The 16,660-nt window shown below is 45.2% G+C and overlaps 1 protein-coding gene across 3 annotated transcripts in view; it reads left to right on the forward strand.

Annotated features, from left to right (window-relative positions):
* LGI2 (leucine rich repeat LGI family member 2) overlaps positions 1-16,660 on the forward strand; it is a 31,328-nt gene that overhangs the window by 7,386 nt on the left and 7,282 nt on the right. For all 3 annotated transcript variants that reach the window (XR_011538249.1, XM_070613053.1, XM_070613052.1), the window contains exons 5-7: positions 3,742-3,813; positions 4,495-4,664; positions 10,993-11,157. Coding sequence is in view for 2 of the 3 variants with exons in the window: in XM_070613053.1 (XP_070469154.1) it covers positions 3,742-3,813; positions 4,495-4,664; positions 10,993-11,157 (407 nt within the window). In the remaining variant the exon portion in view is untranslated. The remainder of the gene's footprint in view (positions 1-3,741; positions 3,814-4,494; positions 4,665-10,992; positions 11,158-16,660) is intronic.

The following is a 16,660-nucleotide window of genomic DNA, read 5'->3' on the forward strand; positions in this document are numbered from 1 at the left end:
CATTTATTAATATTGCTAAGCCTTTTCGAGTCTTGGTTTCCTCATCCTTAAAATGGGGGTGATTGTACTGACCTCACAGGATTGCTGCACGTAGTGGGTTAATGCCTGCTTGCCAGGCATCTGATCCATTACCCGTGGTAAATGCTCAGGATATGGTTGGCCTTGTTAACATCATCATCTCATCAACAACAGCATCATTCCCTCCCTCCACTCGTTAAGAACTCTCAAATGTCTCCATGGACTGCTGAGTAGCCTTGGCAGTTTGGGTGGCCAGACAGGGTCTGCTGAGGAGACAGCTGTGGGTGTCTGGAGAGGAACAGCTGTGGCCAGATAAATCTGGTTCCCAGAAGTCAGGAATGAGGGGCTTTGTTTCCGGGCAGATTATGAACTTAAAGCAAAGCTGGTAACTGGTTGAATTAGCACAGATATTAACTTTCATTTGACCAGTTGGCTGTGGGTCCCTGGTCTGAAAACAGGTGTGAATGTGCAGTTGTTGTACATGTATATTTGCATACCTTTGTATATGTGTGCCCATGGGTGTATGGACTTCTATACATGTGGATACGTAACTGTTTGTGTGTACGTGTTTGTGCATTTGCATGCACAACCATATGTTTATATTGTGTGTGCATATGTGTAAGAGGCACCTCCTTTTCTGTGTGACAGGCAGAGAGCACGAACAGAGGGAACAAAGGAGTCCTCTGTTTGGGTCCAGAGAGCATCCGATGCGTTAGAGAAGAGCTAGGCCTGTCCCAGCGTGTATTAGCATCCTACACTCAAGCCTACAGGGCCCCCTCTCTCCAGCTCTCCAGCCGCATTTCCCTGAATGTCCTCAGAACACTGCTCTCTCAGTGAGCCCCCACGCAAACCCAACTCGTCCCATAACCAGGCTTTTCCTCATGTCCTTTCCCTTACCCAGGATGCTGTTCCTTCTGCCCACGATCTCCTAGAGTCTACTTTTCCTTCAAAGTCCAGGTTAAGTTCTTTCTCCCCCATGGAGCCATTCTTGACCTCCCCTCCACCCTTCCTGTAGCCTTCCCTGTTGGCTCCACATACCCAACACTTGACTGTAGACACTGGCGGTACTGGTGGTGCTATTTTATGGATGTTAGTTTTATCTCCTCAGCTTGGTTGAAAGCTCCCTGTGAGCAGGGCCCATGTGGATCTTCCTTAGCCCTGCTCTGCCCCCAGCATCTAGCACAGGGCTAAGTCAGGACGTTCTGATCTGCTGATTGACTGATGGGTTCCTTACTGAGCTGGATTTTCCGTATGTCCTCTACTTCTGGACAAGTCAGGTGACTTTTAAAAGTTGACTCTTCTAGGCTGGAGATGTATGTAGTCATTAAAGCATTTAATACATTGTTTAAAGAATGAACCAGTCCTCCGACTTCCCCTCACTTTTTTGTAAACTTCTAAGCCAAGAGAGCACATCAGTTTTCTAAAGTTCACTCCTGTATTCAAGGAAGTTGCTATCTGGCATTTGTTTAAGTATCTGATTTTTATCTTTTATGAACTTTTCCAACACCTACAGACTCACATTCGTAAGTCTAGAAACAGAGATCAGGTTTCATAGCATTGAAGGAGCAGTGCCAATCTGTAACTAAAATCTAGGAACATTTGTTTTCCAGCGGTCTCGTAAAGCCCAAGGGACAGGTTGCTGTTAAGTAGTTTTAGAAATGAAGGAAGTGCCATGAATTTGTAGACAAAATGAAGTGGAAAGTGAGACGTTATGCACTGAGTGTGAGTCGAGTGGAGAGTTCAACTAAACGATCTGGCTCCCTGAGATCTCAGTTGAATGCTTGGAATGGCTCCTGAGCATTCTGCGGGCTGCCTTAACCAATCCCTATATTCTTATCACTTCAATAACAATACATTTCAACTAGCTAAAAATTTTTAGCTAAATAATTAACCTTTGATTAGCTAAGAAATTTTGTACTTTCTAGAAAAAATGACCATCAACCGGAAAAAAGTCAAAACAAACATCTCCTTTTATAATTTCAAAAAGCTACTTCTAGAGTATGTTCAGTCTGAATACATATTCAGCCTATTTTCCAACATCTTTTAAAATGTACCAATAAATCATTTAGTAAAGAAAACTAAAGTAGTACATGAAATTGTATTGTAATCCATTTGTGGTTGCCTAGATGGGAAGGGGTGTAATTCAGAAACTATAGGTCTCCCCATATTCTCTTGGTATCTTGAAGCAAGAATGTTTGGATTAAGCACAGGCTCAAAGCGCTCTACTCTAGCTGTGTCTAAGGAGGAATACCCATTTTTTAAATTCTTCTTTCTGGGATGGGTCATTGTGATACTACAAAAGACTAATTTCATATGTATTTTTAAAGATGTTGGTGCTGAATTGCCTACATGTTTATCATTTATATGTTTTGCTATTTGTTCTCATGTGAGTATAAAAGAAAACGAAAGTAGGCATCAGTTTCTTGGCTGACTCACATTAGAGCATGATGCCTGGGGGAAGTCACAGGCTTGATGTACTTCATTTCAGCTCCCAGCATCTTCCACATCAACAGTCCAGCACCATGGACATTCATCTTCAGCAGGATGATGATAGGGTACTGCATAATCCTGAATCGTTGGAGAAAGAGGCTATGGTGTTCATCCAGGAGTCTACTTCCTGGAGATGGGGAATGGACTAGGATATTTTAGAAAGAGCTTCAACACTAAAAGCAAAAATGCAAAATGGTTTGTGGTCAACCTTCATTAATGAGAAAATAAAATTGATCACAGTCAGTCTTCTCTAAACATTGTGGTTCATTGAGATTTTATAGTATGGTTAGGGTTAGAGCCGAGGGGCTTCATGTAAAAGAGTATTTATGGAGTCCTTTCTTAGAGTCAAAAGTAATAGAATTCACTTGGATGGACCATTAGAGAACTTCTTGGGATAAGACTATGCATCTTTTTTTTTTATCATTGTCATTTTAGTGCATAATTCATTCATTCAACAAAGATTTACTGAGTCCCTACTATATGCCAGGGACTGTGCTAGGAGCCGGGGATACAGATGTGGATAGACCACAATTTCTGTCCTCATGTTGTTTATATATAGGGAGAATACACAGTGAATAAACAAATAGGTAATTGAAATATATAGTATGCCAAGTGATGGTCATGCAATGCGATCAGCAGAGCAGGGAAGGGAGATGTGTAGAGGTCAGCGAAGGTGGTGATAGTTGGGGACAGACCTGCAGGAGGTGATGGAGTGAGCTGTGTGGGCATCTTGGGAGAAGAGCATTCTGGGCAGATTAAGGACACATTCAGAGGCCTTGAGGTGGGAACATGCTTAGCTTGTTTGAGGAATAGTGAAGAGGCCAGTCTGGGTGATCTGAGTAGTTGAGACGTGGTCCCGCAGGTAAGCGGGAATGGAGGTAACCCTAGACTATGGAGGGTCTTGCGTGACATCCCAGGGACTTTAGCTTTTATTCGGAGAAACATGCGATGTCATCTGAGGTTTAACAAATGTATATAAAGAGCTTAATAGATGCTTGTTTTGAAAACAAAGCAAAACAAACTTACATTGTACTCCAGCATCTATAATGTTATCTTTGTGTAAGTAAACTCATTTCTTTATCTCAGCGTCGAAGACCAAAGCCAGACCTTGAACCATGTTGTGCCGAAGCGGTTTAGAGCTCTGTTTTAAACCATCGGCTTTATTTAAGGGACTTCAGTGTGACAGGGCATGAAGATAATAACCACATTAAAAATGTGACTTTCTTGTTCTAGTTCTTTGGCCAATAACCACATCAAAGCCCTCCCCCGGGACGTCTTCAGTGATTTGGACTCCCTGATTGAACTGTAAGTAATGAAAATTAAGTTTGTGTGTGTTTGTCATTGTGTCCCAGTTAATTATGTCTTTAAATCCCTCTCTCCCTTTACTGCATTCCTTTTATGTTGTAGCTGAAAATCTATGACAAAGTACTGCCTGCTGGGAAACAGGGTGCAGTTTGTATTGTGTTGGATTTTGCCGTTTAACAAGATACTTAGTAGCACTGGCTAGCTCTTTCCCCGACATAGTGTATCTATCTGCTTTATCTCCCAGCGTTTGTCACTTCTCACTGGACAAAGTTTAACAATATCTTAAAGCTTCAATTGTGTCTGTGAAAACCGTCTTCCTGTAATGTCCTGTTTTGTTTGTGAGAACCTGTGTCGGTGGTATTTTTCTGTCATCCCTCGCCCGTTTCCAGCATGGCATGGTGACAGTTTCAAGAGGGTTTGGGGAAATGTGATATGTTGGCTCTGAGAGCTTTCTGTAGGCCGTGTGGTTAAAATTATGGGCACTGAGGAGCTTTAAATAAAGTCAGTGATAAGTGCAAGAAATAGGATGCATTAAATACAAAAAATTTTTAAAATTCCATTGGGGGGGGGATTAAATATATCAGGATGTTAATAATTCTGGAGTTTCATGTTCCTGCCCAAACGTTTCAGATATGTCTATTTCTCTGTGTGTGTGTGTTTGTGTTTTGTTTTGTTTTTTAGAGATTTAAGGGGCAATAAATTTGAATGTGACTGCAAAGCCAAGTGGTTGTATCTGTGGTTGAAGATGACAAATTCCACCGTTTCTGATGTGCTCTGTATTGGTCCACCAGAATATCAGGAAAAGAAGCTAAATGATGTGACCAGCTTTGACTATGAATGCACAACTACAGGTATTCAGAACCTCTATCATTGAAGCCTGATATTTAGACTAATCCCTTTGTTTTTCCTTTAGATCATCAACAGGGAGTGGGGAGAAGTGGGTGTAAAAGTTTTCTATCAAAATTATTTTTGAGAAAATTTAAGCATCCTAAAAGAAATGAATTGACGTGGTAAAGAGAATATCTCAACGGTTTGGAAGGATTTTTGTTAACTGCACTGGCTTTATTTTTATTCTTTTTGATTCTTTACAAAATTCAAAAATCTCTAAAGATGTTTTTTAAAGGTCAAAGTATAAACCAGTGAGTTCAGCATAAAAAGATTTTCAAATCAGTCCAGGTTTCACGGAAAGCCAGTGCTAAGAGGCCTAAATTACTGTTCTCTTTGCATTCTATCGTCACTGTTCTCTTGGTTGAGTAATATGAAGTTTATTGAAAATTTAACTAATAAATACCAGAGTTTAAAATCTATAAATTGCTTTTGTAGTTCCATGTAAGAAGAGGTAACTCGGTAAATTATAACCAATGGCAAAGTAGAAATATAACTTAACAACTAGTTATCAAAGGAAAAACTCACATTGAAGAAAAAAATGTAAGGAAAGTTTGATTTTGTTTTCCAGGGCCTGGCTCAAGGTTTCAGTTTATACATTTTTCAGGTTATAAGATAAAAGTAAAATACTGACAGCTCAACTGTCACATCTTGTGGAGGGCAGGGGAGTGTCTCCGTGGGAAAGGCTTAGACGGAATTGCTACAGCTTCTAAAGGCAGATTTGAAAGGAGAGCAGATCAGTCCGCAGTATGCAGCCTGCTTACCAGACTTATAAAAATAAACATTTAAGTTGTGAGTTGATATCTACAAAGCCTCAAGGCAAGTCAATAGGAGCCACAGAAATGAGAACTGAGAAAATAGTTACAGAAACTCAAAAGACAAAAAAAACCCCAAGAACAAAATTTCATAGTTAGGCCAGTCCTCCTGCCTCCCTCCAAACAAATAAACAAACAAAAACTCACAGAGTAAAAATTACTTCTAGATATTTTTGTAAATAAAGGGACCTTACGAGTTCTGTTCCTTTCTGATAGAAAACCTGAAATCTTAGGGAAATGCCCTTGTCTTTCATCATCGAACAGAGGCTTGTTCAGCTGTGTAATTGGCAGGTGCCCTCCAGCTGGCCGAGGCCACTAGGAGCTTATTTATTGTATGGTAGAACACTGCAGTAAATCAGAGGTCGTAGTCAGTGGCATTTGCACCAAAAGGTGGCATTCAAGGCCATTTGATATTAAATGCTAAACCAACGCTTGCTGGGTTTCCTCTCTGCCTCTTTTCCAGTTTTTCTGGAGAATTCTCTAGCTCCTAGGTGAAGTTACCAGCTTTTCCACTGTTCTGTTCACACCTGGCCATGATGTGTGCAAACTTGGCCAATGTCTGAGAGGAATGACATGGGCTAGAGAGAGGCTTGGGGAACTGGGAATAATTTATATGAGAAAACATGATTTCTGACCTTAGAGCTCTGGGGATGGTTATGAAAATGATCCAGGTTCTGAGAATTGTTATAGGAATGAAGAGGGCTTGGAACCCAGGTAGCCAGTTCCCCAAATCTGTTCTAAACCCAGAATCCATGTGGCGGCGTGAGCCCGCTGACACATTGTAGGGAATTCTCTGTCTTAGATATATTTGTCTTTGCTAACAAGCTTCCTACTAAAATTTAGAAAGTCAGCAGTCCTCCCTGGTACAGAGAGATGATGACTGTCTTTGCTGTTGTTTCATTTAAGATTCATGAGCAAATTAGCTCTTGCTCACTTTGTTCCATCATGAAAAAATGGCATAACCAAGTTGTGACCCGTCCCCGTATGTCCCTGCCTTGTAAGAACTAGGTCGATAAATTGTGAGTTTTTTGGCTTTCTATCTTCTGCTCAGATCAAGCCTCATCCTCTGGTGCTCTGTTAAAGGCTGGGGAGGAAACATGAGGATGGATGGGAGATGGAAAGCCAAATCCAACAGTCATGGTACTGTTACCGCATCCTCACTAGAGAATTGGGAAGAAGCGTGTTTTCTGAGTGCATCCTTTTCCTCTTAGCTCAGATTTTCAGGAAAAGAGTAAATTCTTCAGGTCGAGGAAGGAGAGGAAGATACTGTTCTTCCGGGGGAGAGGAAGATAAGTTACCCTTCTGTTCCTGGCACAGGGGTGTAATTAACACCACAAAGCCACCACTGGACAGCTTCAGCTCTCTAGATTAATCACAGTCCTTCCATAACCCTCCGCTTCAAATCTATTTTTAACCACCTAAAAATTCCTCTTACCTACTCATGATTCCCTATGTTAGGTGGATAATTCACTAAATTCCTTAGAGGGAGTGAATTTTGCATCCTAATTGTCCTGTTAGCTTCCCTATTTCAGGGCTGATGAAAATGCAAAGAGAAATAATGCATTAATGTGCAGTGGCTCTCCCAATAGGATCAGCATCATGTATAATTTATTTTCTGCATGTGCTATAAATAGCTATGTAAAAATCTGTTGATTCCGGTGGGAGCAAGGCTTAATTGTAAGAGTCCCACTGACATCATGAACTTAATCCAATGTGAATGGAAGTGGCAGTGCTTTTTGCAGAGAATGCCATTAATACTTAAACACTAGTAAATTGATGTCATATCAATATGTGTATTCTTTGAGCTCTTTCCACAACGAATGTGCTTTTGCCGTTTGTGAATGATAAATGAAGATGGGGATGGGAGAAGGTATTGGGATTCCTCGAGTCCGCCCCCCCCGTACACACAAACGCAGCAATCATATTCTTTCACCCTTTTCTTCCCCTTTTTCTTCTCTTCCTCCTCTTTTTTTTTGAGGAGAGGAGAAGAGGTTTCCTATTAAGAATTAGATTTATAATTTGAATGATTTAACAGTCTGCGTTGTGCCAGATGGTCAGTATTTAGAAAATAGTATGAAACCAATGTTTTGGGAAAATAAATGATAATAGGACCAGTAAAGCCTGAATTTGGAAAATCCTCTCTATTCTGATAGCTCTTTTTCATCCCGGGATGCTTTAATAAAAAACGGAAACTTTTTGGGCTGCACTTTGAACGACCTGCGTTTTTAAGCAAATGCTCATGTTTCTGAGAATTCAGAGCGCAGTCAGGAGACAGATGAGAACAAGGAGCCGATGAGTTACAGGCATCGCAGGCATGTCTGGAACCTTCTGCAGACTTATCTTAGACGAATGCAACTGGAGATGTTGGAGGAGCTTAGAGCCGTCTGGCTTGTAATAAAAAGAACACAGCTGTGTTCTCTGAGTCCTTTTCTGTGTCCAGAACAGGAAGCAGACGATGACAGCTGCCATTTCCGTCTTGTTCCGTTTATCTCCGTGAGAGCACAGAAACCTCAAAGACTTGGGTGGTCAGCAGCCACTTTCTGGCTTGAACGCTGGTTCTGCCAGTACCAACAGGAATGAACCGAGGTTGAGTTTTTCCTGTTTTGGTCTCTGATGGAGCAACGCTGGTATTTGGGGGGTTGGTTGAGGGCTGGGGCTAGGAGCCATTGTGACTCTTCTCTAAGTCTTCATGCAGGCAAACTGATGCTATCATTGTAACTATAACTAGATAACTGTCTAGCTACCCAAACAAAAATCCTGAGGGTTCCCATGATGAGGCTCTGTGCTAACACTTATCTGTTTAGTCTTGTTTAGTCTCTCCAATGACCTTATGAAGTAGACGATACCCTCATTCCACTGACAAGGGCCTGAGGCTCAAGGCCAAGGTCACGGAGCTGCAAATGCAGGCGGGAACCTGATGCCCAGTGGTCTTTAGGTCTTACCTAAAGTGCCACCTCTTCCCAGTGCTCCACTCCCTGCTGGGGGGCTGCCTTGTCCACTGTGGCCGCCCCTCCCCCAGCCTCCCCTTGCTCTCGGGGTGCAAAGGCAGCCTCCTCTTCACTTCTCGCTCTTCTCCCTGCACCTTGTGTGCATCATTCACTCAGCCCCTGTCCTCTCGCCTCACAGTGTTCAGAGTGGGCCATGGGACAGAGACAGCCTTCCACACTCATCAAGCCAGCAAGCATTTATTAAGCACCTCTTGTACACTCAATGAGGAGAGGAACACCTCCAAAAGGTGACATGCATTGAGCACTCACTTGGCACTAGAGACCGTTCTAAATGAGTATGAGTCATAGTATACGATGGGGAAACTCAGGCAGAGAGAGGTTAAGTACCTTCACCAAGGTCACTCAGCAAGATGGTGGAGTCACAGCTCTGGCATCTTATCTTAGATGCCATTAAAATGGACACTCCCCCAAGAGATGGCCCAGTGGTGGCTAGGACAGAGGAGATGGACTGTCCTTTCTTGGACCTCAATTCTGTATTTATCAAGGACTTATATATGCTGAGCCCCGAGATGAGCTTTTCCACCAACATCAACCAGTGTGTCCTTGCTGTCAAGCTTGGGAGGTAGGTGTCACTGCCCCCATATTGTGGAACAGTAAACTGAGGCCTTATAAGGGGAAGTGGGCAGTCCAGGGTCTCAAGGACAGGCAGTGGTTTCAGGTGATCTGACTCCAGGCACAGTGCTCTTTCCTGTGCCTCATACTGCCCTCTCTCCCTTAGCCCCGCCCCCCTTCTGCCCGCTAAGCGTCACCTGCTCTTCCCATCACTGTTCCACTCTTCCCATCTCAACGCTCACTCAGCTGCTCTCACCACCTTTCCTGCCTGTGTCCCTTTTGCGGTGTCCCTCTTCATTCACTACTAAGTGGCCCCCCTCTTTATTGCCTTTCGCATTTGACATCTTTTATGAGCCTTCCGAGTCAGAGTTATTTCTTGAGTGGCTGCCAAGGGCTTGTGCCATGGGAAACTCGGAGGAGTGTAGGACCCAGGTCCGACCTCAGGAGGCCGTTGGTTCAGGAGACACCCCGTGCTGGCTGTGTGGCCACAGCCAGGCGTGCACCCTCTCTGGGCTTCAGTTTCTGGCTCTGTAAAATAACTCAAGCCTCTAAGATCTCTCCAGATCTATCTGTGATGTTGCCATGGTGGAGACTCAATCATTATGAATAATAAGATGTAAACAAGAGCGCCTAATTATGAGTCCAGCGAGTTAGGAAGAGTCCTGCGGATTGGACTGACTTTGTAGAGATGCGACTTGAGGGGGCATGGATAAAGATCGCGTGGGGAAGAGATGGGCAAAGCCAGAATTTTCTCATAAGAATGACTTTCCTCAGCCAGCTGTCTGCCATCATTTTCCCTGGGCGCAGGCAGCCTGCTGAGAAGCAGAGCACGTTGAAGCACCTCTGGCCAAAGAAATAGCTTACCTTCAACTTTGCTAGTGTTTTATTTTTTAAATTCTTTCCTCATTGGTTTTCTGGCTACCCCACACACCAACGATCCTGGCTTCTGATGGCATGCTCACCTTTCCTTGGTAAAACCATACATTCCCTGCCAAGATTTATTGCAGTGAGCCAGCAGTAGCTCAGGGGAGTGATATGGACGAGGAGTATTGACTTTCCACTAAATGTAAGAGGAGAACACGTGCTCAGATAGGACGGGTTCTGTGTTGCTTGAAAGTCCAATCGATCTCCTGTAACGGCTTGTGGAGCTGCAGAGCATGTCCGGATCCCAGGCACAGCTGTCACTGACCGCTGCACGGGGGCCAGTACCAGGAAACGCACTTAGGTTAGCTTCCCCGCCCTGTGGCTTTATAAACCTCTGACACCATATCACGGGGTTTGGTCTGGTTTCCAAATGTGCAGTGTGCTGTTTGGGGAGTTCACTTTTAGTTTTGAACCTGCGGTGGCAGTGTGTCTCCACCGGGATAATGCAAGCTGGGGGGTATGACAGGCGATAAAGGATCCCGTTGTCAGGTAACCTGGAGCAGCCCCACAGCAAACAGAATGGAACAGGTTTCGTGACTCTGGGCGCTGTTCTGAGAGGGCTAGAAATACAAAATCCAGGATTTCCCAACCTGCTGGGACTCCTGCAGCCTTTCCTCACAGACTGATTTTCATGATAGTGTCAAGGAATGTTGCTCTGTGGCATCTTTTCTGTCTTGTGTTTTAGAAAGCCAGGTCTTACCAAATTTGTTTAAAAACTTGAGATCCTTTAGCCAAACTTGTGAGCTATTTATCTTAAAAAAAAAAAAAAAACCTCTATTAGAAGCTGTGCATTCAGTCTGAAAGTTCTGTGCAAGCCAGAATCCTTCTAGAATCTTCCAGAGTAAAGCACACTGTGATTGTGTTGCTTTTCTACTGTCCTTCCTCTTCCCCGGTCCTCTGTGGAATAAATGATAGAACGAACGAAGGGTAATGGGGGTCGGTAATTCCCGTAAGAGATCTCACGGAGTCTTTTGTTTTTAAACACCCATTCCCAGATTTTGTTGTCCATCAGACTTTGCCCTACCAGTCGGTTTCGGTGGATACGTTCAACTCCAAGAATGATGTGTTCGTGGCCATCGCTCAGCCCAGCATGGAGAACTGCATGGTGTTGGAGTGGGACCACATCGAAATGAATTTCCGGAGCTATGACAATATTACAGGTGTGTTGTGGCTTTGATAGGATGTATTGACCTAATTTCAGTACGGCCTAAAGCCTGTGAGAGAAGAAACGTTCTCTGTCCTACCGAGGGAAAGCTTGGCTCTCTGAGTTGGCTGGGTTCGGGGAACACATTCCAGCCCACCTTCATCTCCAATTTTTTTCTCCACATGGTCAGTTATTGGTGAGAAACCTCAGGTGGTGATTCCATTTATTGTGGATGATCCTTTTGAAAAGAGAGGGGGGATGGGTTGCATGTGGTGGGAGGCATTTTCCCATAGTGGTGAGAAGTCACTTGGGGAACCCCTTGATCCTGAGCAGTTACAGCAGCCTGAGACTGCACCCGCTTTTTAGCAGCTAAATGAGTCCTTCGACTTTTGTTAAGCTGATTATTAACTAATATGCTAACACACGTGTGCATGTACACACACACACACATGCATATGCATGGACACAAATGCACACACACCCATGCGCACCCACGTGCACAGACACATGCATACATGCACACACATAGGTGTACACACACGTGCACACATTCTGTGGCTTGTTCCTACTGCCCCCTTGCCAGGTCCTGGCGATCCCTGCTTTTCTTTAATAAATACATACAAAAGAAGACGAGATGGGTCCCTAAATTCAGGACTTTAGGATAAGACAGTTAATGCTTCTTTCAATGCCGTCAGGGGATCCCAGTGTCTTAGCGCTACCAAAAATGGGCTGTCTACTTGCTTTTTAAATAAGTGAATAAAGTCAAAATAATCTTTCCAAGACTTCTCATTTATCAAAGTGCAATCTGATAATAATACTAACTTTATAAACAGCATCACAACAGCCTAATTGTCACCCCGTGAGAGGATTTCCTTTAGCGGTTCCTGATTCAGGGTTGAGCAGAGCTTTGCTATTGCAGCCAGGAGCACGTCTAGGTGGAATTTCCAGACTGGGAGGCTCCGAGGACTCTCTCAGGCACACAGTGGCTTCGCAGCAGGTGCGAGGAGGTAGGGAGGGCATTGCTTCCCCCTAGGGAGCAGAGCTGCTAATGAGCCTCATCTCAAGCACTGAGAGGTCCGTGTGATGCACATCCGGATGCTCCAAAGATGCCGTTGCAGATGAGCCGCGTTGCTGTCGGGCCATCTGGCCTCCTAGTGCTGAGCTCACATTCCTGAGCTCAGAGCGCAGATTCAGCACAGAGCCCTGCAGGTGAACCGACAGAGGGAAGCCCAGGCCTTCGGACCCTAAACCCAGTCCCAGTTAAAGTTAAGTTAACCTAAACCCAGTTAAAGGAAAAAGAGAGATGGGAGGGGACTCGCTACCCGCGTGGTTTTTGCTTCCCTCTTCTTCCTGACTCGGAAGATAGGTGAGGGATGATGAGCTGGCCCCTGGGCCTCCCCTGTCCCCTCCCCACAGGAGGTGGTGGGAGCAGAGTGAAGCTTTGCTCTTATATGGGAGGTTTCAACACCAGTGCTTGTTGCCAGCGCTGGTTGCTGGCCTGGAAGATGCCATGTGCTGGTTTGTCTCATTGGAAACTCACAATTAAGGTATTATTGTGAGTTGCCTGCTGGTCCGCAGAGGACAAAGGCCCTCTCTTCAAGAGAAAGGTGGCATATAGACTATGAAGAACTCGGGCTTTGAAAACTGATAAATGTGGATTATTATCCTCACTCTGCCGTGTGCTGGGTGGGAAGTAGCTGTGGCTCTGAGGCTCAGTTTCCTCATCTGTAAGAAGAGCAGTAGGTATTCCTCACGTAGATGTTGAGAGGATCCAGTAAGTGCCAGGCACAGAGCGAGCGGGTCTTCAGGCCAGCTGCCTTCTTACACCTTTACAAATGAAACGATGGAGGCCCAGGCGTGTCCCATCACTCCACTGTCACTTCTGAGGCAGACCCAGGGTCTGTCACTGTTGTGTCCCACCCCTGCCCTCCTCCAGGTTGACCTTGCTAGGAAGGGACAGCACTGCCCCCGACCTGCCCTTCTGACATACTGCAGCTGGTGGCCTCCTCAGGTTCATCACAAAGATTTCCTGAGCACTTTCCTCTGAGCCAGGCACGGTCTAGGTGCTAGGGCCATAGCAGTGAACAAGGCAGATAAAGACTTCCATCCTCAGGGAGTTTACATTATAATGAGAGAGAGACAATAAACAAGACAAATAACTGTAACACATAGAACACATTAGATAGCAGGCATGCTAAAAAGGGAAAAGAAGGTGGAGAAGGAAGAGTTGAAAAGCTGGGCGTGGGGGGATTGAAATTTTAGATAGAATGTTCGGTAAAGGCCTTATTATAAAGGTATTATTTAAATAAGACCTGTGGGATGTGAGGAGTTGATCCACATGGAGAGCAGAGCAAAGAGCATTCCAGAAAGAGGGAACAGCAAGTGCAAATGTCCAGAGGCAGGAGGGTGTCTTTCGCGTTGGAGGAGCACCCAGGTGGCCAGTGTGGCTTGAACGAAATGATCAGGGGCAGGTGCAGGAGACAGTCAGAGAGGAAAGAAGGGCTGACCCTGGGGCCTTGCAGGTCCTGTGAAGGACTTGGGCTTCTAGTCCGAGAGCTCTGCAAAGTCGTGGAGGGTTTCACGCGGAGGTCAGGGCTGAGCAGAACACACAGGCACCTGGTACGGAGTGCCAGGTGGTGGCCAGCTGCTGGGTTGAGAGTAGTTCGTGGGGGGTGGAGGGGACAAAAGTGGAAGCAGAGTGATGAGTTGAGAGGCTGTTGGGACAATCCAGGCAGGTACTGATGGCCTGGACCAGAGCTGCTGGGTAGGAAGTGGTCAGGGAGATCCAAGTGTGTGGGCCCGCGCCAGAGCCAGGTGGACCTGGCTAGTTTCCAGGGCTCCTCAGCCCCTCAGTCTTGAAGTCTGAATCTTTTGAGAGATGAGCAGCCCTGACGTGAAGCCCACCTGGGTCCTCTTCACAGCCAAGCCCAACACATGAGTTACCTGGTGGGGTAGTTAAGCTTGTGAGCTCCAACTTCGACTGGTTTTTGGTAAAACTGGCTCCAGCTCTTTCTAACTGGTGATCTTGGCCAAGCTACTTAATTTCCTTGAGCCCCTTTCATCCGTAAAATGGGAATTTCATGAATTTCCATTTTACCTGTAAGGTGAGATCATCACGGTATTGGACCCGTGGGGGTAATACGCATAATCCTGAGCACAGTGCCCGGCAGATGGTGAATCCTCCACAAACGTTGTGGTATCAGTGGGGATAAAAATAGATATTTGATGGGCTGGCCTGGCGGCACAGCGGTTAAGTTCACACGTTCTGCTTCGGCGGCCCGGGGTTCAGGTTTGCCGGGTCGGATTCCAGGTACGAACCTATGCACCGCTTGTCAAGCCATGCTGTGGCAGGCGTCCCACATATAAAGTAGAGGAAGATGGGCACAGATATTAGCTCAGGGCCAGTCTTCCTCAGCAAAAAGAGGAGGATTGGCAGCAGATGTTAGCTCAGGACTGATCTTCCTCAAAAAAAAAGAAAAAAAAATATTTGATCACCCTTCCTTGCTACCACCACTAGGAAAGCCACTGGCTTCAGATCTTTTTCTCTTAATTCGTGAAAACACATGCAATCCATACATCAGGGTCCCAACATGCCCTGCCAAGTACATATTGCCCGTTTCCTGTCGCTGACTGATTTCCGATCACATCTTACAGTTCAACCTCCTCACTTTCTTATATTTCTCCCTTCACCTGGGTCTCCAGGCTCAAATGCAGCCTTCTACAGGAAGCATTCCTTGATGACCTGTTTGGAGTGAAGTATCTGTCTTCTCTGTCCCTTATGTGAATTCCCTTTAAACACAAATGGTGTGCACTGTCACGTAAGTTTTCATTTAAAGGAGGGCAACTACCATTTATGTACTCAGTGATTTATAAGCCTTTTCTCACATAAACCTCATATCATTAAACAACTTCATAGCATGTATATTTATTGTCTCCATTTTATAGGGAAAAAAGTAGGAGCTGTCCTCCTTCCCCTCAGACCCTAGCTCTCTGCCTTCAATTAAACCCTCTCCAGGACTTTGATAAGCACAGGAATGCAGGACGGCAGAGCACGGGCTGAGGGAGGCAGGGGAGAGGGTGGTCATAGAAGCAGGTAGGCCGCTGGGTAGAGGCAGGAGCGTGACGAGCTGGAGTTCGGCGTGGCGGGAAGCCCTGCAGCACACGTGTGCTGGGCAGAGGACCAATGGGTCAGCAAGGGTGCAGCCCGGGCTGCTTGGTTTGAACGAGACCAAGGAAAACATGCACCCGGTCTCCCCTCACGGGGCGGTGCCTGCCTCATTTGTCATCTTGTCCCATCACAATCCAGGCCCGGCAAGCCTGGGGCTCCAAGGAATGGGAGGGGCACCTGCATCCTCCTTTGTGGTCCTGGTGAGCATGAGGCACAAGGGCCAGCTCCAGCTGTCCATCCGTCTTTAGGGGACGACGGAACCCATGGGCATTCTCTCCCATCTCCTTTCTCTCTCATCTCAGCTCTCCTGCTTTTGGTTTGTTTGCCTTTTGATTTCTGCATGCTGAGGGTGTTCCAACCTCTCATCTCTCTTCCCCCATTAACATACACACACACGCACACACACACGATGATCTCTGCTGCTACTGACAGCTCTTTGGGCCACAAGTGTCTACCTGGACAGAGGTGCTTTGGAGCATCTCCAAAAAAGGCATTCTTTCTGTCTCTCGCGGCCGCTTGGCTGAGACTGGCAGAGCGTAGAGCACTCCTGGGCAGGAGGGACCCCCTAGCCAGGTGGCTCAGGAAGGGGACGAGGAGCAGGCACTCTCACCTGGTGTTGGCAGGTGGGAGTCAGTGCAGCTTTCAAAGAATAGTCTAGTCGTTTAAACCCAGAAAACTTGAAAGGTGCAGAAAGTTTGCCTCAGCAATTCCTGCATTTAAGAACACTGCCAGATGGTTTTCAAAAGAGATTTCTCTACAAAGAAGTATGTTGCTTATAATAGTGAAGAACTAGAAATGGCTGCAATGTCCAATAATATGGGATTAGTTAAATAAAATATAGTGTACCCACGCAATGGAATACTGCATAGCATTAAAAAAATCAAGTTATAGAAAATGCAATAACAAGGGAAAATGCTCACAACATAGTGGTCAAGTGAAAAAAGGAGACTATAAAAAAACCCATGCATACCAAAAGCCCGTGTATGTGCTGTAAATAGACTTGGGCTTATTAAAAAGCACGTTTGAGTATGTGCCTAGGTTGACAATTAAAGAAACATATCAAGATATTAAGTGTTACTTCAGCATTTGCAGTATAGGTGATTTTGATTTTCTTCTTTTCTTTGTGCTTTTTGGTGCATTGCTGGAGGGTGGACTGGAGCCAGACTACCTGGATTTGGATCCCAGGCTCCACTACCTACTAGCTGTGTGGCCTTGTATAAGTTACTTAACTTCTCTGTGCCTCAGTTATACTCTATAAAATGAGGATCATGATGATAATATTAATAGTACTGGCCTCATAAGATTGTAAGGATTAAATGAATAAATATATGTAAAGTGCTTAGGACAGTGC

Source organism: Equus przewalskii, chromosome 3, assembly GCF_037783145.1.
Source record: "Equus przewalskii isolate Varuska chromosome 3, EquPr2, whole genome shotgun sequence".
In the NCBI taxonomy this organism is placed as follows: Eukaryota; Metazoa; Chordata; class Mammalia; order Perissodactyla; family Equidae; genus Equus; species Equus przewalskii.